The sequence below is a fragment of the Nilaparvata lugens genome, chromosome 1 (assembly GCF_014356525.2).
Source record: "Nilaparvata lugens isolate BPH chromosome 1, ASM1435652v1, whole genome shotgun sequence".
Classification (NCBI taxonomy): domain Eukaryota; kingdom Metazoa; phylum Arthropoda; class Insecta; order Hemiptera; family Delphacidae; genus Nilaparvata; species Nilaparvata lugens.
Window position 1 is genome coordinate 90514961 of NC_052504.1, and position 23833 is coordinate 90538793.

A 23833-nucleotide genomic window follows, 5' to 3' on the forward strand; every position below is an offset into this window, starting at 1 on the left:
GTCACTCATCCACAAATTATGCACGATGTCTTCATTTTCTTGAATCATAACCAAAAAACGTTCACAAAAACACCGGCGGGATGCGAAATCATTCTCATTAAGAGCTTGAACAACTTGCAGTTTATACGGATGATTGTGCAAATCTAACTTTAAAACTCGTCGAACTGTCCTGTCAGAGAGTTGGAGTGCGACGCTGTGACGGCGAGCGGAACGACGAGGGCTTCTTCCAACTGCAACTCGCACACGTTCGATATTTTCAGGAGTCCGGGCTGATCTCCTACCACCACCTCTTCTTCTGTTTGTTGATGCAGTGGCTTCAAAATATGCAACCCACAACTTTATTGCATGTGGTGTAGGCACTGGCCGATTACGATGTATCGCGAATTGTGTTCGAAAACGGCGCTGGGCAGCTGCATAATTACGGGTTTCGTAATAAGCCTTTACGGCGAACGCACGTTGTGGGTTAGTCCAACCGTCCATTGTTACTGAAATGCTTTAAACCGGGGAACGTGTTCGTGGCCTTGGCTACCCCCACCTTTCCATTACCAGCCCACACTACCCCCTCCATAATCGCCCGATTCGCTGCCGCACCCAGTATTTTAATCTTATGTTTCTTTCACTTTATAGTTTAACCCTACTATCTATTCTTGAAAGAAAAACTCATTAGGACAGTTTTAATTCTCCTAAATTCTTTGATGCTCGTATTTTCAAGTTATATTTTTTGTTTGTAGGCTGTGGAACACTCAGCCTACGTCTATGACATTGCCCACGTGATAATAGACAACGTACAGTTTATGCTAGGCATGCTGGAGAACGAGAACAGTCATCTGGACCGGTTCTACAGGCAGGACGCTCTGATAGCCGCCTTCAGGTACAGTCATTAGAATATACAGTAGATTAAAATTTTGCTTGTAATTCTTATTGTGTGCAAAAAACAAATGTATAGATGTATCAGTCACAATTTCCACTATGAAACAGTGCTTTTATCATGTCTGGATTATAACATGCATGACTGCTTGTAATCGTGTATTTATTATAAATATCGGGGCACCGAGCTTCGCTCGTTATTTTTATTGATAACCAAAACAACATTCTCTAAAATGATCGTGTTTATATTTTACAACTGGCTATACGTCAGCTTATGAATTTCGGGGATGCGATATTTTGATTTTCCACTGAATCACTTTTTACTATCCACAGATAGTCTCAGCTGTTTCAGCCAAGGATGAATTATCCTTTTAATGTCGTTCAGCGAGTTTTCCAAGGATGAGACCTAGTGCAATCGAATTTTTATATCATAAAACTACTATGTTCCAAATTTCGTGAAAATCGTTAGAGCCGTTTTCGAGATCCGTTGAACATAAATAACCAGATATAAAAATATAAAAATAACCAGATATAAAAATATAAACGGATATACAGAAATTGCTCGCTTAATATAATAGGATAGTTTTGAGACAAGAAAATATGATTCTTGTAAACTATTCAAATTCAGGAATGAATAAATCTTGCTCTAATGCATGAGATAGAGATTCAAACTTTGCCAGAATATCTGCTAGATTTTCCAGTAGAAAACAATATTTGTTATAACCACACTATGTTTCATGAGTCAAAGTAACGAAAACTTTTCAACACGGAGTAAAAAACAACTACTAATAAAAAGTACTTGTAAGCTTGAAGGGTACTCTAGTAGCAGATTACTACTTCTGAAGGGTACTTCTTTATTCCATGCTGTAAACCACGATTTTAATGCGAATTGGAACACGAAGTGATGTTATGATATCATTAATGTCTTCCAAGTGGTTGAAATTCCAAATCAAAATCATTTATTATCAGAACGAATTTAAATTTGTATAACAAAGTTGAGTTTCAAACTTTGATACAATGTTTTACACATACATTTAAAACACTTGTATACATTTTAAAAACTTGGGTGCAAAACGAATCGTCTTGACCATTCTGTTATAATTTCAGAAACTGTTTCCTGAAATACTTTCTGAATGTACTTTCAGAAACTTTCGACTTTTTAGGTGCATAGTTTTTGCTGCACTTTCAGGAACTTTGCGACCTTTTAGGTTCATACTTTTTGCATTTTCAGGAACTTTGCGACCCGCTACAACTGTCACGTGACGCTGGTGATTCACCCCCGCAAGGAGCGCGACGCTGAGCCGCTATCAGTGGCGTCCATCTTCGGCGGCGCCAAGGCGTCCCAGGAGGCCGACAATGTCCTCATCGTGCAGCAGAAGATGCTGCAGTCGCTCAAGATCAAGAAGTACTTGCAGGTGAGCGAATATAACTTGATTCATCCCTGTCAAACATTTGGGTTGCACTAGAGTTTATCGAATCACAATTAAAGTATTGTATTTGAACATTCTCTTTCCTGAAAAATAGTTCGAATTTGAACTCCAAAGAAAATTCTCACATAGCCTACAACGATTTGGTGACAACACGACACCGATACAACATCCAAAATGTCCTCCGATTTGCTGATAAAGATCGAGATTTGGGAGTCAACAATCGGAGGACAATCTGGGTGTCCTGTTAGTGTCATGTCATCGCAAAATCGATGTGTGTGTGTGTGTGTGTGTGTGTGTGTGTGTGTGTGTGTGTGTGTGTGTGTGTGTGTGAGAATGGTAATTGGAATTCAAATTCGAATTAAAATTTTTCTTAGAGTTAGAAAGGACTAGCTAGAAAGCGCTAGCTAAAAACGTATCTTATAAGTCCAATAAAATGTCCAATGAAGGGTTACGTTCAGCATCACAAAAAATATCACTAGAAAATTAATGGAGTCATTTTTTTAAATAATGTCTTATTTTCCTAAATTTAGTCCATAGTAGAGTGAGTTCAGCATCACAACAGTTTCCACTTGAAAATTAAATAAATGTTATAAACTCCAATAATTATTTTGGTTATTTTTTCTGGATTAATTAAGAAAAGAAAAAACTCAAAGATAATCTTAGTAAATTTTGAGCCTAAAATTACTATATCACCATGATTCACCACAACTGATATCAAATCTCCGTAAAATGACGTCTTAGCATGCTGCCAGTTCCGTTAATGACTCTGCAGTCATTGCTTCCGTGAGATGGCGTGATTTTACAGCAGTTAAATTTAATATAGATGGATAGGTAGGTAGATAGATTGATAGTTGCCTTTATTTATCACACTTTCAAATATTACAAGTGTAGTGGGCGAATATACGTAGGCCTACATGCAACTAGGTCATAGGCTATCACATTCATGTAAAATTCTATAATCCTTGTATATTAAAGGCTAGTCACAAACTAATGATGCACGTATTGTTTGCATTCGCTTTGAGAAATTTTTGAAATTTCTATAACGTTGTAATGCAATTTCAATGCAATCTCAAGTTTCTCTTAGTTTTTCCCCTTTAAACTACCTACATCTACTCAGTAGTGCCTGAATTGTCAATTGTTCATTATATAATTTCCGCTACTGTTTTATCTGAAAAATTACTTACTTCCCTAATTCCCCAATGAGTCTCTCGAAAATCCACATAAGTCTGAACTTCCTCTAATTTTCTTTTATCAAAGATTAACAAATTCTCAATTATTAAATATATTAGTCATCATTCACATAGTTGAACGTCAACAGAGGTTTTTTCAAGTATTCTTTCAACAATATTAATTTCAAGTACTGTACATTCTTGAGAATGCATTCCACTTGACAAATTGTAATTATCATAAACTGAAGTACTCAAGCATTGCAATAAACTGCAAGAGATACCGGTATCATTCCATTCGTTCAAAACTATGCTTATGCAAATCATCATGGATCACTTTACATTTATTTATACCTTGTACAATGTGAAGTTGAATGGAAGAGAAGAATTTTTCGTGAAGAGAAGAACTTCACCTGATACAGGATTTTTCTAAAAATTATTGTTCTCAATATGAAACCCCGCAATCCTTAGTGTGAGATATTAATCTTGATTAAACTGATTGTTTTAAAAATAGGACGTACATCATATCAAAAACCTTCTATGATATAATTGAGATGTTAATCATATATTGAGGTATTCAGTAAGTGAAATATCAATCTTGTTATAAGTTCAAATTGATTATTCTAATAAATAGAACGGAAATTAAATCAAGAAACATATTTTGAAAAAATATAATTGAGAAACTTCTTCGCTAAACGTAGCTTTTGATCTTTACAAATTGAGAGTTTTCATAGGATTTATATAAAGTAGTTTTCTTGGTTCTGAATAGTTTTCAGACTATTTTATTTCTTCCTTAGGTGGCGAAAAATCGATACTCAGGTGACCTTGGAATAATATCTTTAGATTTCGATAAGACAACGCTCAGTTTTTCCAGTAAGTTGCAGGATGGTAGAAGCTTTAATAAAGAAATGAAATCTTTGGATGATGATAATGGACTTGGCAACTCATCGCTTCTCGAATTTGGTGATCTGCATTCTTGTCAATAAATTTATACTCAAACTACATTCGGCTCTTGGTAATTGAAATAACCTCCATGTTCCTCTTATTTTACTTAATATCACAGGGCTTAGCAATGCGTTAAAAACTAATTTGCTTTTTCTCAATGAATATAATAGGCTACTATAAACCTGAAATACATGAATCAATAACTAAGCTGTTATACTAACCCCATACAGCACAATAATGTGATTATTCCTTGAATTGGCCGCTTCATGTTCTTGGTACTGTATCTAGTTCTTCAAATTAAGTATTTTTTTAAAAAGAAACTGGTTCTTCTCTTTGAAAAACTATTTCAAAATTCTGTCTTCAACATACATTCATAACTTTATACCTCTTTCAAAATTATTTTCAAGGTTATTTTTAACCTTATTGATATATTATTTTTCAAAGTACAAACGTAAAACATTTCCTAAACTATAGTAAAGATTGGTTTTATTACAAATCAACTTGCAGTTTGCACCAAGTGAAAGTCATTCTTTGATATATAATATATTTTGATTTATTAATTCTGTAAACAAGATCAACGAATCACCGTATCATATCCTCGCCTCGCTACCCTCGGTATTTATATAAGGAATAACATCAAATCCATACAAAGACATTTACATTCTATTTCATGCTAAAATATTTAATCAAAATTTATTCTTTCAGCTCCCTGTGACTAGATTGAAGCACATAATATAATGAAGAATTCTTATGTAAGTGTAAAGAGTAATTCATAATCCTTTATTTGTGACGGATCGATGTGTAACAATGTGAATTTCCGAAGAAAGAACAGAGAATTTCAACTTTCATCTTATTTTCTAATAACTTGTGACTCTTTATAACACGATCGTCTACAACATCACATGTCTACCCTATTCAATTAAGTTGAGTGTATACTTGGGGAAACTATTCGATATCTCTTTGAATAGGTTCTGTACAATTCAATTACGACGATCTCTGTTTCCATGACAACAAACCAGGCGACTATCCTTGCAGGAATTCCCTTCCGTTCCATGAAAAATGAAAGCTTAATAAAGTCTATCAACAATTAATATCTTATAACTTCCAATTATTGGAATTCTGTTACCAAATCTTTAATTGTATTGCATGTCATATTATTCTGAATTATACGTCTTAGATTAACAGAACCTATTCCATGATTCTCTGCAATATTTTTATCTGAAATAAATTTGAATTTTCAACTTTATATTTAGGTTTAGTCTCTTTTAATATTTTACATTCCAATTGAACCCTTATTCACTTTGAGCTTAGTAGATATATTTTCTTTTTCCATATCATATTTCAGAATTTTTTGAATGACCAATAACCTTGTTTTAGGCTAGTATAATAGAGGATTAAGTTTCGTCATGTTACTTTTATGCTCTTTTCATGGAAGAGAACAATGCTTAGTTTGAGTTCTTTATTTGTCTTTTTGTCAGCTAGTTCCAATATGATTCAACAAACTCAAGAATTTAATTCTATCTAAATCATTTCAATTCAATCACGTGAAATTCAACTTCTAAAAAGTGTATCACCTGCTCAAGTTATTTGTCATATCCTTTCTTGCAATAATAATTAACAGACCTCGGTTGATGATACTTGTCTTGGATTTCAATTTTATGATTCTTCAAGCATTGATTAATAATGTAAAGAAGTATTTTAAAAGTCAGGGTTCAGCACGGAAGTACTGTAATTTGAAAGGATTTTGTATTATTGTAATAACACCTCGTATATCATCGTATTATCAGAATTTTGATGCTTGGCTATCATCTTTATTGCCAGAGAGTTTCAAATCTTTCAATAGATTTGGTTATTTTATGGCATTCAGGTGCGTACAGACTTCAGCGCCACGAACACGGGCATCTCATTTTTCATCAGCTGGTACTACGCTCATTATATATCTGTAACAGTAACAGTAAGATACAGATATAATCAGCTGATGAAAAGCGAAATGCGAGTGTTCGTAGCGCAAAAGCCACTACGCACCTTAACCTTTCTCGCGTTCTTGCGAGTTTCCTGTTCCGATCTACCTGCTCGCAATGAGCTTACTGTCAGCAGCAGATCAACACATTGGCTAAAACCGCGCGCGGTTTTCAACGCGAAGTAGTTTCAGATAAGCGCTTCACTGTGAATGTGAGGAAGTGCGAGAGTAGATAAAATGCGTGCTTCTCTACTCACGAAACTCTGTTCATCTGTTATCATGCATCCGATTTTCGAGCGATAAGAGTTTTCGCGGTGAAAAAATATGAACTGTCGTACGGATGTGGTATCTTTTGATGATAACATATAAATTTAATTTTTTGCAACTGAAATCGTGATTTTTTATCAGAAAAAGTGCGTGCTTTGGAATTAGTGAATAGTATTAAACTTACTCTATTTCTGAAACTTTCTATCGATCTCGTCCAGCGTGAAACTCTGTAAGAAGATCAAGGTAAACGTGTCTCATTTTTTCTCTCGCTCGCACCAATAATCATAAATAATTGGTACGCATTCATATTAGGCAACCATTATTATTATTTACTATCGAAATTAATAGCGCACCCAGGTCTGCGGCAGAAGGAAGACCTTGGATGCGGAGCGTGGACTATAACTCAATCTCGTATAGGTCACCATTGAAACTCCTCATAAAACGCGTACTTGAGATGTTAATTTTATGAAATACGGTCCGTTTAATTATTCAAAATTGATCTGTAAATATTGATAGATTTGACAATGGAGTAGCCTTCATATAATTTGTAATTTATCATGTGAAATATCTGTTCTATTTTTGATTTTGAAGCATCTGAATTTAAAAATCTACTTTGTGAACATATTTAAGGACTGAAAATTTTGTGAAGTGAAGAACTGCAAGACTCAACCTATTTCGGACTATAAGTAACCCTATCTAAATTTGGGAGAGGAATAGCACAAGGTTACCTTATTTTTTCTCTCCATATAATTTTGTTAATGTAGCTACTTATTGTATTAATTAATGAATGAATAAATTTAAATACTTGAACTGAACTAAGGCGAAGAGCAGGTGCATAATAGAACATGACATATTTTTTAAGAGTGTGCTCATCCTTTTCAATTGCCTATTGATACATAATATACGATATATAATATTGTTACTTGCTTATCGATTCTTAATGTATTTCATTCTCATATTATTCAACCTCTTACGTACATATTTTGTTCCAACCCTTTATCTGCCTATTAAATGGGAAACCATAGTTGGCAAGGTTCCTCCTTTATCCAGCACACCACCATTCAGCAAACTTTATTTTATTGTGTTTTTGTAATTTATACTGTAAAATTGTAATTTCTCTTGTAGTGTAGATAAATTGTAATAAAAATAATTAAAATTAATAGATATATTGCCAGAACCCATGAGTGCATGATTCTCTATAGGAATCGATCTATGATTAAAATTAGTCATGACAATATGGAAAAATTTCACAAAATATTGCTTGTTTTTAGTAAATGATGAAATAAGATTAATAGAGAGCTTGTTTTTCATTTATTTTACATTTGTCTAATATTATTTTCAATCAATTGGAATTAGGAAATGATCAACTCTTTAAGCTCTTCCTGTCCAGACTTTCTGATCATCACAAGCTTTGAAACCTATAGAAATAATATAATTGAAGAATAACTTTAAAAAGATAAAAGAGAATGTTAAATGTTTTTGTGTTTTGAAAATGAGCTTGAAGAGAGGACTTACACAATTAATTACCTGTAATTACAATAAATTAAGTGGCTCTTATTTGATTAAAAACTGAATTAGAGGTTGAGCTATCAGCTTGAACACTTTTACCTTAATTTATTGAGGAAAAAAATTATCAGGAAATTTATTGTATAGTCATTTCCACTTTAATTGATTAGTTTTACTACCCCATATAATCTATTTTCTTAATTATCGGTATGGAGAGGCTTCAGTCGTTCCTCTTTATTCTAGATCCACTTTATCTGCTACAAATTTTATCATATTTATTTATTTCACAAAAAATACATACAGGTATGGGAACAACAGGCATTGTAGCCCAAGACTGTTCCCGATTCAATATCACAAAGTTCTTCATATCATCTATGATACAATTCTAAAAGTGCAAATATCATGTGCATAAAAATAGAACCTTTGTGAAGATTATGGTGTTGCATCTATTTGAATGCATCTCCTCATCATTAGATCCACGTAGTCTAGACTCTGGTGCATCATTTAATATTAAAATATTCATTGCAGTAGTCGTTGATGCTTCTTCAAGCTATCACTGCAGAGGTACCTAAGTTGATGCTTAGTGTAAGAAGTCGATAAAAGTCGTTTCTTTTTCTTCCATTCAGCACACTACATCCACGTTCATTCCTCATCACCCATCGTAACGTTCTAGAACTATGAACAAATGTTATTCCACTCAATATACTATCATTGTGTTATTTATTGGGGGAACTAACTTCTTTCGCAAGAATTGTTCATATTGTTGTAATTCACGTAATTTAGCAAAAATATTCGCTCACAATCTTCATCTTAATTCAACAATATTCTATACCTATTTCATTGCTGTTACCAGAGAAAACCAGAGAAAACTTCTATAATTATATAGATTGTTTATTCCGTGGCTTTACCTAGTAATATTATTATTCTTATCTATCAGACATTGTAACTTCACCGTATCAAAATGTTAATCTCAACTCCAATTCTAAATAATTGGGCCCAATAATAATATGCATTGTGTAACATCTTCAAAATACTTAAATTTATCATTAAATATTCAAATAATGAGAGTTCCACAATATCAACTGTAGTTCTATAAATAAGTTTGAAATATTTGCCTGAAAAATCCTTGATGTACAGTGTAAATAATAAAATGGATGTATTCAAATTGATAGAATGAATCAACAACTATTTTATTTCATTTGAATTTCGAAATAATAAATTATATCATAATTAAACATATCGCTTGTGTTATTGTGGAATAGATAAAACCTACAGTTGATTACTATAGTGAGGTCCACGTTATAATGTCAGTGGATGAAGATAGAAGAATAGCGATGCCGATTCTCTGCGTTAATTAATTATATTTCTACACTGTCAAAAACATAATTGGCATCGTTTTGGACCTAGAAAAGGATAGTACCACCGACTTTGTCGAATGATAGAAAAGGATAGCAAAACCAAAGTTCATCAAATACTGTCATTAAAACGTGGACCTCACTATAGGCTATAGGCTATAGACTATAGGCTATAGTGAGGTCCACGTTATAATGACAGTATTTGATCAACTTTGGTTTTGCTATCCTTGTCTATCATTCGACAAAGTCGGTGGTACTATCCTTTTCTAGGTCCACAACGATGCAAATTATGTTTTTGACAGTGTGGAAATATAATTAATCAATGCAGAGAATCGGCATCGCTATTCTTCTATCTTTATCCACTGCCATTATAACGTGGACCGCACTATAGTGTGTGACAATAAATCCAAGTTCTTTCTCAGATCTAGATTCTACCTAAGTTATTCATTTGTTTATTTGAATGAACAATATTGTATCAGTTTCAAGTGGACCGATTCCAGGTCAATATTGTATTAGACAAGCAGATTAGATAAGATTAGATCTCACTTTCTGGATCGGCGTGATCTTATATAAATGCTATCCACCTTAAAGCGCATATTGGATTGTAAAGAGTGACTAAGTGATAAAACCGGTTCCTGTAAGGCAGCAAGTGATTGGAATCAAAGGATTCAACAGCTCTAAATTAAACTGCTACATGCACTGATAAGAGACAACATTGCTTGCCGTCTGTCTATCCACATTCCGCGTCGGAACTACTTTGGCTCCATTCAATACAACAAACTAACCAATGCCAAAATCAATGTCGCGTAAACATCAATGCTATCTGAGATTTCATTGATATGTCGTTGGAGATTTATTGAACGGTAATTAGACATTACTGAGAATGCCTCAGTGCAGGACTGTTACAATGAGAAAAACTCAGTGTAAGACTTTACTATCACAACTATACTAATAAATAGTTTGATAGTAGGTTATCGGTTCTCTAAACTGCATTAAGATTCCGTAATCAAAAGCAACTTTGCACAGCAGGTATTATCATAGGTAAACAATAGCGTAAGTAGATATCCCATGGTGTAGGTCGTTTATGACGCAACTTTTAGGCTACTTCTATCTCAAGCCGATTACTGTTGATTATTGTCGAATTTTATTTTTTTCTTGGGGTGAGAGTGTATGAACGGCACAATATGAGAGGCTACCAGTGTCACAAAGCTTCACGGGAAAGAATTACATGAACTAACGGCTTGAGATAACAGTAAGAGTTGCGACATAAACGCCCTATACCACGGGATATCTACTTATGCTATTGTTTCTCTATGGTATCATTTTATGATTCATCTTACAAATAATCCATTGAATTTATCATTTCAATAATATAGGGTAATTATTTCAGTCACTTGGTATCAGAGTACAACTAACTCTGCAATAAAAATGATAATCTAATCTTCAATGTATCTAAAACGTATTCCTATCTTATTTATTCGTACTTGGAATTGAAACTATGGAGGCCAAAATTCAATAATGTTGAACACCTATCGGTATTTAGAGACTTCCCCACACTCTGAATTTTCTGTATGGGAAGGCTTCAACAAATCCTTCAAACTGCGAAGTATGTCATTGAGGGCTTCATATAAAATATTAATTTCTATGAACAATATGATTCAGTATCAATAAATATAGTAATATTTTGATTTATGTATCCAATACATATATATTCACTTCTATTTCTATGAACTACCGGTATGATTTCAGTATGGTATCAATATATGGATTACCGTATATACTTCTGAATTACTGTATTATTTAAATAATACAATAATTCTGAAGTAGCCTATATAAGGTAATCAATATATTCAGTCATCATCAGGGTCGTGCCTTATTTTGTAATTAGGGTGTATTATGTTACAAAAAGTTCGGTGTTTCAATCAGAATTTTAGGTTTATGTATTTTCAATCCATTAATTTTTTTAATTAATTATAAACTCATACTATTCTTGTCATTGCACTAAATGAACAATACGTCTATGCGTAAATACATGAGGTTGTCTGTCATGGTGAATTTCAAAGCATCTCATTACAGTAACTTGAAATTTTATTGAATTAGAAAAATCTTGTTACCATATTTTAGGCCATATCTGTTACGAGCACCCTTCCAAACGCAGACAAGAACACTCGTGTAACTTAGCGCATCTCAATTTATTTGTATTCACTGCGAAGATATGAATAATAAATTCCAATCTCTAGTTTAGAGTGCCGGGATGTTACACTGAAAGTGAATGGGAAATAGAATACTCCCATCAATATATCACTGATTACTCGGCCAGATATAGATTGGAATGGATATTCAAATGGATTGGTGTCATTAATAGCTGATATGGCTCCTGATGGGATAAACAAATTGCTTGAATTCGATCTCATAAATAATAAACGATTTGTAAATATGTTTTCTAGATAAAAAATATCGAAAAATGAAAACCCTATCCTTGATATCCATCGTTTAATATTTTTGTTGATTATGAGAAAGCCTATTATATTTTTGGGATTAGAATAATGTGATTTATAATTTGAGAATAATGTGGGATGGATTTATTGATTATGATAAATTGCGTTATTAAGGAATAAGGAAGGAATCGGCTCACAACTTTTTACATTACATACGGTACTAAGTCTACATATGGATCAATAAAAAAATCTAATTTAAACTTGAAAATGACATGTTATTTGCTATTCAAATTTATATATTGTAATAATTCAAACATTAAATTCTAACTCAACTTGAAGATAAAAATGTAATGTGATTAAAACAGATTGATAAAAAATGTCTATTTTCCATGAATCAACGAAATTATTTTCATTCTCATTTGGCCTGTATTTTCTGTACTTTACAATGCGTTAAAGGTCAAGTGCATTTCCCACTCTTGAAAGTTCACATTTTTCAAGAACAGTGCAGCTGCCGTTGAAAGCTTTTTTGGCAATAGAGATATAAATAAATAATAGTGAGGCTTTATTTGCACTGTGAATGCAAATAATGAATACCTTATGTTTTCTCTTTGATCAGTCGTGCATTAGAGAAAATTCCCTCTCATCCGCTAATAGAACTTAATCGGAGCATTTAATCTTGGAACAGGCTTGGATTGAGTGCCTCAAATAAAGTGCCAGAGTAGTAGTTAGCGGGAGAAAACTGAATCACATATTCATCGGGATGCCAAAATTTCATTTCATTGTAGCAGCTTGATTCCTTGATTTATGGAAATTTCAATGATTTTGGAATATTTTTACAGCTGTAATATTAAATTACATCGGGAGGTGGATCTCTCAATTGCATGTAGGGCCTAGTATGAATAATGAGAATGTAGTTGAATTTTTCATTGTCTGTTATAGATGTTATAGATAACCGGCAAGCTCGCTTCGCTCGGCTTATCGGTCTAGCCAGGGGGCTCCGCCCCCTGGACTCCCAGCTATATCATGTAGAGATGATAACAGCAGACTCGCTTCGCTCGCATGCATTTATATTCTAGCTTGCTTCCTCCCGTCAAATACAGATTTTTCGCCCATATCGCCTATGTCAAGCTAATTTTTTCGTAATTTTGAAGTCCTCTCAAGACAAAATTTTAAAATCCCAGCTGAATTTCTTTACCAACTTTGAGCATTTTATTTATTTATTTATTTATTTATTTATTCAAGGTGATACACATACTATAATTAGGAAAGAAAAAACAGGCAATTGCCCAAAACTTCTTCAGTTCCTGGATTTTCACATATTAAAATAGTCCAAACAATTAGGTTAAGTTCAAATTTTGATTTCTGCCAAAGTTTCCGCACCATCCGAGGAAGATAACACAGATATAAAATTGATTTTGAATTTCACAATGTTGATATAAAGCCGAAAAACAATAATCAATCCTAAATTCAATTAAATTAATTGAAATAAATTAAAAAATTTGAAGACAAAAATTAGACACTCACTAATAATATTGTAGGCCTATAGTTTATGAATATGATTTGTTTCTTGGGCAGAGATTTCGTTTCATCTTGTAGCTTGATAAGCTTGTTTATTTGTTTGTTTTTAAAAGCTTGCCGGAGACTCTTAGCAGAGTATAGGAATTGACATTTTCTCTCAATTAGCTCTTGAAAAATGTAAGAAATCGCAGAAAAAACGCAAGAATGTTTTTATTTCCTTAGAAATGTTGATCAACTGCAGCTTTTATCCTTTCATGAAATAATGTTGTTCAGCTTCCATGGAAGCTGATACATGAATTCTAACAGTAAAAACTGAATGGAACCTGGAGAGAAAATCTATTTGAAAACTGCAATAGGGTTTCAGTCAATGTACTCTGTAACCGATGATACGGAATCACATTTATATCGAGCTCCGGTTCTACAATATTCATTTATCTTGTTCTGATGTCTCACAATCATTATTATCGCCTCCATCTGACACAAAGACATCGATCACCTGTTGATTTAAGTCTCCGTCTGATAAGCATAATTGTCAGTGCTGACTGCTTTCCTTAACGAGCTAAATAATGTGCAATGCTTAGCTCAATGCTCAATATATTATGTCGGGTTGTTCTAGTTTTACCCGGTAGCTATTGTAGTTACGCCTTACTCGAATTAACAAACAATGCTTCGAGCTCTGGATACATATTTAGTGAAGCTTAGAATCATTAATGCAGGTTAACTCAGATGTCCTTATTTGTTTTTACATTTCTTTATTGTGATTGAACAACTGAACAAGTAACACCTATGGTGAATTGAAATTTATTGGCGAATTTTTAAATTGCTTAAATATCAACTAATATTAATTCAATCTGGTTATAGCCCAATTGTAATATTGCTATAATTGATTTTATGTCGTCGATGTAAAAGTGCTGAAAACGTTTGTGTGTACATCACACAATCAAAAGAAATCATGAGATGCATCAATCAGAATACGATCGAGGAATGTCGTATTGAAAAACTAAACCTACTCATGAGCTGTATGTGTTTTTTTTGAGATTTATCGTTGGATAGATAGCAAGTCAATGAATAAATTCAGCTCATTACTAGAGATGATCAGACTCTTAATATTCTGAGATTCATCCAAGATGAACTTTTATTGTGCTGAAAAAATTACGTCTGAAACTAGTTAGTATGACTAAAAATAGAATCAATGTAGAACTTCTGCACTCAACATTTTAATAGCAATCATTTACTCGATCAAAAACACCTTCATAAACAACTGGTTTGGCTACAACGTTTTTATCCTATCAAGACGCAAAAATGAAGGAACATATTTTAAATGTGGTTTCCTCTTTACCAGGAAAATGGTAGGCTATTTTGAGAATCGCGTATAGTGAGAGTAAAATATTAATCCAATAATTCATCTCATATCCTCATTCTGAATTATGTATGGTAGAATATATACACATTATTAGTATTTGCATTCAAGCATTTGAGGATATATTTTGCAATTTGCATTGATCCAAAACTATTATAACATGTGGAATAATCGACGAAAAAATAAAATATTAAATCGTAGCTGCTTAATCCATTCTACTGATAATATCTCCTCTCAATTAAAATAAGCTTGGCTGATCACAAGCCACAGAATGTTTAATAATATTCTAAAATTACATTTTATAAAAAAAATGTATAAACTATAGCGAGTAGGCTATCCTTGCTGATTCCTGTAAAATGAAAATCAGTTTTCTGTGTGAGGAGTAGGGATCATGTCCTTGTGCTCTAATCCTTTTTTAATTGGACCACTATGATCATCAGCACTGTATCTTTTAATTGGTGCAACACTGTTGCAGTTCTCTCACGTGTGAAATCGTGAAACGTGATCTATCACGATGAGCCTACTTGAATTTCATGAAAAATAGAAGAAATGAGGGCTATCACTTTCCTTGTAACATCAGAGCAGTTCTCGATCATTTTCAACGAACAGTGGTTAAGTCGATATAATTTTTGGTGTTATGCTCAAATTATTAATTCAAAGATCAACTCGAATTATCATCCTTTGTTCAAGTTTTAGAATGACTGACCATAACTTGCGGTATCATTTGAATTCATTGAACTGAGAAAATTTTGTTGACACCCTATAAAAATTTAGAATTCTCTTCAAGTATCCATATTTTTTTGTCCTTGACGAGCTATAAAGTTTTCCTCATCACGTACTCATTTTATCTCGTGTAAGATATCTTCTAGATTCATAAATTTTAAGTGAAAATTTATCTAATTTGATTGTATGGGAGGAAATGTTGTGGTTCTTCTCCATAATAAAAAGAATAAGACATACTGATGTTGCGAATACCACATATCCACTATATTGTTAACTATAAAACTATTCATGCCACCCTCTTGTAGTCATATGACTATTATGCTTAATAGAATAATATTGTAAGTGTTTAATTTTTCTAAAGTTTTATATAGTTACAGTTTATAATTTTCATCTATTTATAGTTTATAAGTTTTCATCTAAATATCTTGAATAACTTAATTTTCGGGTACATCCGCTCTAAGGTAGCCCAGTTGAATTTCATTCTTCCACACTTGAGTATACCAACTTGAATCAAAATATAGAATAAATCCAGTTTCATGAACTATTCGAGAGAAAGTATCATCTTTCTCGAATTATTATACTGGAAGTGGAATATATTGAACTACATCTGAGAGTAGTTAATATATTTACCTTTAAGTAGGTGTGATTTTGAGGGAGACCATATGTGACTAAGAGAGAATTTTGATAGTAAGAGAACCAATCAAACTCTAGAGTAGCCGATGATTCTAGAAGCCCTCAAAGCTCAAAGCGCATTAATGAGCAAAGTTTTCAAACTTACTTGATGTAAGTTGAGTAAATTACATGCTTGTAAGTTATAGGTACAGTGTACTGTGCATATGAGGCAACATTTATGCTAGTTTGTAAACTACTCAAAGTTTATCAAACGTCATCAGTGTGTTATGTCATGCAAGTTTAACGTGGAGTTGATATTGGTTTATAGATGCGTTACAGCACCCAAAATTAGGCCGAATTGTAGGCGAGTGTAGGTACTCTAATTCAATGGAAAGCTGTGTAAATCTCAAGAGTAGACTACAATTGCTGACCACGCCCTGGAGCATAGTATTAGGTAAATAAAATTCGTGTTTCTGGTTGTGAGTTCGGTTATAGATTTTTCGTCTGTTGCATGCTCATGTCGAATGATCATTCAGTTTCATCGAAGATTAATAGTCTCTGGAAATCCAAAATGCATTTAATTCTCAATAAGAGTTTCCTTTTAGTCCTTCTAGTTTTAGAGCTTTGAGTTTTCTGTTTTATAATGGTCGCCTCTTGTTCTACTTCATTGGATATAACACTTGAACTATTAATAATAATAGATTTTCTTTGCAGACTGAGTTTCCATACATCATCTTTTCCCTGAAAATTCTATAAAGTTACAAATAAATCTCCCATCATCTTCCCAAGAATACATTTTTAACCCATGAAAATGTTTTTAGTGAAACTTTCAATAAAATAAAGTTATTACTGTAGAACTAAGTTATTCAATGGAATAGTTGCTTATAGAGTAACTTATTATGAAATCGATATAATACCAGAACTTATGGAAAATTTATAGCTCATTGCCTTTACATGACAATCAAATAAAAGGCGTGAATTTTTGTGTTCCAATACAGAAGTTTTGTTTATTCTACTTTTCAAAATACAATCCTATACCTCATTACAGCCGATGCCTGTTTTTTCCAAGCGTGTTCATTTAATAAATAATAATGTTATTATTCTTCAAAAAATTAAAAAACAATTATTGTGTGAATTCAGTACCGGTATTACGTGAGTCTGTTTGCTATTAGTACTGTTGGCATAGTAGTACTCACACAACAATTATTGTCATCATCAATTTATGCTTCAATTATTATGCTATCATAAATTTATGCTTTCAATTTTTCTTCAATTTATTCATGCATGATTTCGTATCAATGCTATAACAATCAAAACGTATTGATATTCTACCTTTATTACAAATTAGTTTCAGTTTGAGTACTGCGTATTTTCGTGTCGGATAAACTACTGCTAATGTTGAATAACAACAGATTGTTGGCAATTTAACAGTCGTAAAAACTACGTCTTTTCAACTCTAATCATTATAGCCTAATGGTTGAACAGAATAAAATTCTCCGTCGTTTCAAAATTGTTTGCTGTACGGTAGACTTTTCCACCCACGTGCGTTTGTATAGTTGACAAGGAACCGTTTTTCAAATAATCAATCTCTGTCTCTGTTTTTTTCTTGTCAATCCTTCTAGTTTTAGAGCTTTGAGTTTTCTGTTTTTATAATGGTCGCCTCTTGTTCTACTTCATTGGATATAACACTTGAACTATTGATAATAATAGTTTTTCTTTGCAGACTGAGTTTCCATACATCATCTTTTTCCTACTGAAAATTATGTAAAGTTACAAATAAATCTCCCATCATCTTCCCAAGAATACATTTTTAACCCATGAAAATGTTTTTAGTAAAACTTTCAATAAAATAAAGTTATTACCGTAGAACTAAGTTATTCAATGGAATAGTTGCTTATAGAGTATTATGAAATAGATATAATACAAGAACTTATGGAAAATTTATAGCTCATTGCCTTTACATGAACAATCAAATAAAAGGCGTGAATTTTTGTGTTCCAATACAGAAGTTTTGTTTATTCTACTTTTCAAAATACAATCCTATACCTCATTACAGCCCGATGCCTGTTTTTTCCAAGCGTGTTCATTTAATAAATAATAATGTTATTATTCTTCAAAAAATTAAAAAAACAATTATTGTGTGAATTCAGTACCGGTATTACGTGAGTCTGTTTGCTATTAGTACTGTTGGCATATAGTACTCACACAACAATTATTGTCATCATCAATTTATCCTTCAATTATTATGCTATCATAAATTTATGCTTTCAATTTTTCTTCAATTCATTCATGCATGATTTCGTATCAATGCTATAACAATCAAAACGTATTGATATTCTACCTTTATTACAAATTAGTTTCAGTTTGAGTACTGCGTATTTTCGTGTCGGATAAACTACTGCTAATGTTGAATAACAACAGATTGTTGGCAATTTAACAGTCGTAAAAACTACGTCTTTTCAACTCTAATCATTATAGCCTAATGGTTGAACAGAATAAAATTCTCCGTCGTTTCAAAATTGTTTGCTGTACGGTAGACTTTTCCACCCACGTGCGTTTGTATAGTTGACAAGGAACCGTTTTTCAAATAATCAATCTGTTTCTGTTTTTTTCTTATGATCAATCCTTCGATTCATTAACAATCCTTCATGAATTATTCTTACATGTCCTTATCTGGTGACCTCCATCTCTCCCACTCTCAGTGGTACACATAATCTCCATGACCCACCTCCAAATCTCATTCATTCATCTTGACATGGCCAAACGATTACAAAACGGTCTCTCATTCATATCCGAAATTTCAATTGCTGCTTTGCTAACTGACATTTGGATAACTTGTGAAGCCTCAATTATTATTAAGAAAATACCCGGAAATAAATTAAATCTACGGTAGGTAGGTACTATTAGTTTCAATTTTCAGTGCTGTGCCTAACTCATATCATAAAATTACTTAAAAGTAAGCCTAATACGTTGGCATATTAATTATTGTTAAATATTCTTATCTTCTTTGAATAAACTCGAGGCCAGACGTTGTAGTTATCCTGTAGTAATTATATCTGTATTTGTTGTTCAATTGAGTGCTGAAAATATTTTTTCGTCATAATTCAGTGCCGGTAGATAATTACAGACTATAAAATTGTAAAACCCAAGACATATATATTTCAACGGCGGTACAAGACATATATTTCAAGCGTACGGTACCTTTGGCTGTTAAAATCATTTGGTAACTAATTTGTTCCTCATAAATGAAATTTTCAGCTCATATATATATATATATATATATATATATATATATATATATATATATATATATATATATATATATATATATATATAGCCTAAAGCAAGTGACTCATCTACACAGATATGTTACCAATATGGGGAATAATAATGATGAGCTTAAATTAAGCCTTGGTACCTTCAAGTTGATGACTCGAATACGTTACTTATATTCTAGCTTACAAGTTAACTTACGGATAGTCTATTTCTAATATATCATTGAAAATGTTGGAAATTTCCCGATTATTCCATTTAAATATAGTAGAGGACTAACGCATAATATTAAAAATAGGCCTATGCCTCATAAACCTTTATTAGGTACCGTATTTATACAATTAAGTTCACACATTCCAGAATTAGCATGATCAATGATTAGAATAATAATAGTATGAAACTATATGCTGAATGCCGACTACAACTGTCTAGTCATTACCGTATATTACTTCTATATATATAAAAGCGAAATGGCACTCACTCACTGACTGACTGACTCACTCACTCACTCACTCACTCACTCGCATAACTAAACATCTACCGGACCAAAAACGTTCAAATTTGGTAGGTATGTTCAGTTGGCCCTTTAGAGGCGCACTAAGAAATCTTTTGGCAATATTTTAACTCTAAGGGTTGTTTTTAAGGGTTTAAAGTTCGTCTTTTAGCATGTATATTCTTCTTCTCCCAATTTCTTAATTTATAATTGAAATTTCCATATCATATGTTACTATAAAACTATAATCTAGATAGAGTACCTCTGAAACAGTTGTTAACTGGCAACTAAATTAATAATTTTGTCAGGTTGGCATTAAGTTGAGTTGACTTTGTTAGGTTGGCCCCAAGTTGAAGATTTAAATGCATTTATCGCGGAAAAATTGATTGGGCACTGCTACTTCAATCCTGGGAATCGCTTCGCTCGCCATATCCGTTTAGCAAGACGTTTAGTCTGGACCCCCGACTGGATTGTTCTAACATATGATAAAAATGCTCAAATGAAAAATGCAGGCGAGCGAAGCGAGCCTGCTGATCTCATTCTTGGACGATCCAGCCGGGGGTCCAGGGGGCGGAGCCCCCTGGCTAGACGGATATGGCGAGCGAAGCGAGCCTGACGGCTAGTAGATTATAAATTTCACTCTACTTTTTCAATAGGTACCGTAGTAAATATCTTATCAGTTCCTCCGCTTTACAACTGTCTTTGATTATGATTATAGATTATGATTATGATTACAACTGTCTAGTCATATAATTATATTACTTAGATTATAAACTTCGCTCTACTTTTTCAATAGGTACCGTAGTGAAAATCTTATCAATTCCTCCGGTTTATTTATTTGATGACAATATAGAAATGAATGAAATTTAATTTAAAACAGTTTTCAATTTTAGATAACTGAATTGAAAAATAATAAAATTCTGCTTTTTGGATAATGGTTATACAGGAAAACCCTGATCAAGAAATCAAACTAATCTATCTAAAACACTAAGTTTACTAAACTCTAATGAACTGATGTGTAAATTATTGATGAGGAGAAATTTAATTCACAACCGTTTTCAATTCTAGATAACTGAATTGAAAAATAATAAAATCCTGCTATTTGGATAATGGTTACAGGAAAACCCTTAGCAAGAAATCAAACATACAATAATGATCAAACTAATCTATCTAGAAACTAACTTCACTGAACCCAATGAACTGAAGTGTAAATTATTGATGAGGAGAAATTTAATTCACAACAGTTTTCAATTCTAGATAACTGGATTGAAAATATAAAATTCTGCTATTTGGATAATGGTTACAGGAAAACCTTTAGCAAGAAATCTAACATACAATGATGAAATAATCTAACTAAAACACTAAGTTTACTAAACACCAATGAACTGAAGTGTAAATTATCGATGAGGAGAAACTTAATTCACAACAGTTATAACAGAAAAATAATAAAATCCTGCTATTTGGATAATGGTTACAGGAAAACCCTTAGCAAGAAATCAAACATACAATAATGATCAAACTAATCTATCTAGAACACTATCTAATGTACTGAAGTGAAATAATTATTGATGAGGAGAATTGAATCTGCTTTTAGTGTAAGCTAACATGGGTGAACTGCGCCGTATAATGAGGTTTTTATGAGTAGTTAGCGAGCTTGGAGCTCTAGGTATCCGCTGTATGACACCGTTGCTGTCCCCTTGGGATATGATATAGTAATGAGGCTTAATAATTACTTTCACTCACAACCCACAATGCTGACAAATTTATTCCTTTGTTCCAAAATTGAATGAAAAGTGTGGGGCGTGCCTTCTTGTGTTAGTGTAATCAGGATTGATTTTGATCTACTGTAGGGTACATTTTGGATTTTCAGTACTCCTATATGAAAATACTGTAGCCTATGTGATCTCATTCTCTCATGTGATCCCTTTTATTGATCTCATTCGTATGTGTCCCAATCTCTAGTGAATTACTTGTAAGGCTTTGATGCATTAATTACTCAGATAAATGTGTAATTAGCTGTGTTGAAATTCAAAAATATTATGTAGACCTACGGATAGTTTTGATTAGCATGTAATTTTCTCAACCAGTTTTGTTTCTGGTTCATCTTCATAGTTTATAATGGATATAGAAGTGATAAGAGATCACCCCAATACTGAATTTTGAGTATTTTCAATTAAAAATGAGAGAAATACTAAAAATGAATGGAATATATTATATTTGTTAGGTAGGCTATTGTTGTTTGAAGGGATGGATGTTTTTTAAATTAACACTATTAATTTGTTACTGGAAAATATAATATAATATAGTACCCTTTTTTAAAAAACTACCGATTTAACATCCGAAACGTATTAAAAGTATTAAACATCCGAACTAGTTATTTTTGTATTTTATATTGAAAATTTATTAAAAAAAAGGTACCTACTACCGTACGGTATTATATTTTTTTACTAAGAAATCAAGTAGCCTTGAATAAATACGTTTTCAGAAACTATTAATTTGATTCGATTGATTAATCTAATTGATTCATGTTTTCAATCATGATGTATCCAAGGTATAAGTTATGATGATGTATGATACATCGCATGATGTACAACTTAGATTATTCAACCAGTTTTTAAAAACTAACAGTATAAAACATAGTGTGTGGAATATGTATGTTCATATGATGTATGCCTGCATAATAGGTATATATTACGTAATACCGTATGTAGAATTTTAGTAGAAATTAAATAAAACTTCTATTATATAAGTCTACATCAGTTTTCTCTTCCATTCCAGGAACACTCTGAATACCAGGATGGACTCTGAGAATTGGAGATGGTTTCCAGAAGCTAGAAATTTGGAAGACACTTACATCCTTGGCGATATTATTGCAAGGTAAATCAGATGGTTATGATGGTTATCACTATGGTTATGTACAATTAATAGTTTTAAATTAAGAGAAACAAACATTAGAACTATCATTATTCAGATTTCATTAACATTTCAAATATTTAGTTCACCGTACTTATGTGACTATTTGTGTTAGATGCTTATGGCTATAACTTGCTTGTTGGTCGTCTGCGTATTTATATGAGTTTATGTATTTATATACGAGTAAGAGTGTAAGGAGAGAGTGAGTGAGCGAGTTGATTGATTGAGTACTTTATGTAGATTACAATATATACTGGCTTATACACTTATATACAATAGCTTACAATACAGCAAAATTGTAGATGAATTTACAAAATATAAACTAAGAAAATAATTATTGAGCTGTATATGATTTGAAAAAAGCAATTTGTAATAACTATAGATAAAATAGATAATATTGTTATGCATCTACATAAATTGGCAGAGCTTTGGACATAACAATGTCCATTCTTCGGAAAGAATATTCGAAGTATCCTTCCCACTAACTCTCTACCAAAAGTTTCCCACTGACTCTCTGAGTGAGAGAGAGAGAGAGAGAGAGAATGAGAAAGAAGGAGTGACAAAGAAGATATTTGAAAGTCTCATGTAAACAGAGAGCAGTCTCGTAATGGGCCCTTGAAGCCTCTATCAAGGGTTTTCCAAAGAGAGGTGTAGATCTCTTCATATTCTTGAAATTCAGAGGACGTCGAATTACAAGACCTTGATAAGAGAGGAGCTAATGCTGCTCCGTCTTTCTCTCTCTCTCTCTCACTCTCTCTCTCTCTCTCTCTCTTTCTTTCTCACTTGCGCTGAAAGCAAAGATGAGCACAATAGCTAAGTACTATTAAGTAGCTACTTGGAAAAATCCAGCTTTCTTCTCAGCACATCGACCTTCAAAATTTGCAAGTGCTAAAACAGTCGATCTTTATTAATAAAAAATTGGAAAAAACTAGTTTATCGTTGAAAAATCGTTTATTTTGTATGATTTCCTTCCTCTAATCATGAAACTTATAAAACAGAAAACGTTC

At 32.6% G+C, this 23833-nt stretch overlaps 1 protein-coding gene across 4 annotated transcripts in view; it reads left to right on the forward strand.

Moving 5' to 3' along the window:
* The first annotated feature begins 722 nt into the window (after positions 1–722).
* LOC111053087 (calcium/calmodulin-dependent protein kinase type IV) overlaps positions 723–23833 on the forward strand; it is a 35431-nt gene continuing 12320 nt past the window's right edge. For 2 of the 4 annotated variants that reach the window (XM_039419583.1, XM_039419582.1), the window contains exons 1-3: positions 723–871; positions 2099–2282; positions 22692–22790. In XM_039419583.1, coding sequence (XP_039275517.1) covers positions 2224–2282; positions 22692–22790 — 158 coding nt within the window. In that variant the 5' untranslated portion in view covers positions 723–871; positions 2099–2223. Of the gene's footprint in view, positions 872–2098; positions 2283–6519; positions 6879–22691; positions 22791–23833 lie in introns of those variants that run through there. The other 2 variants (XM_039419584.1, XM_022339925.2) reach the window with 1 other exon arrangement.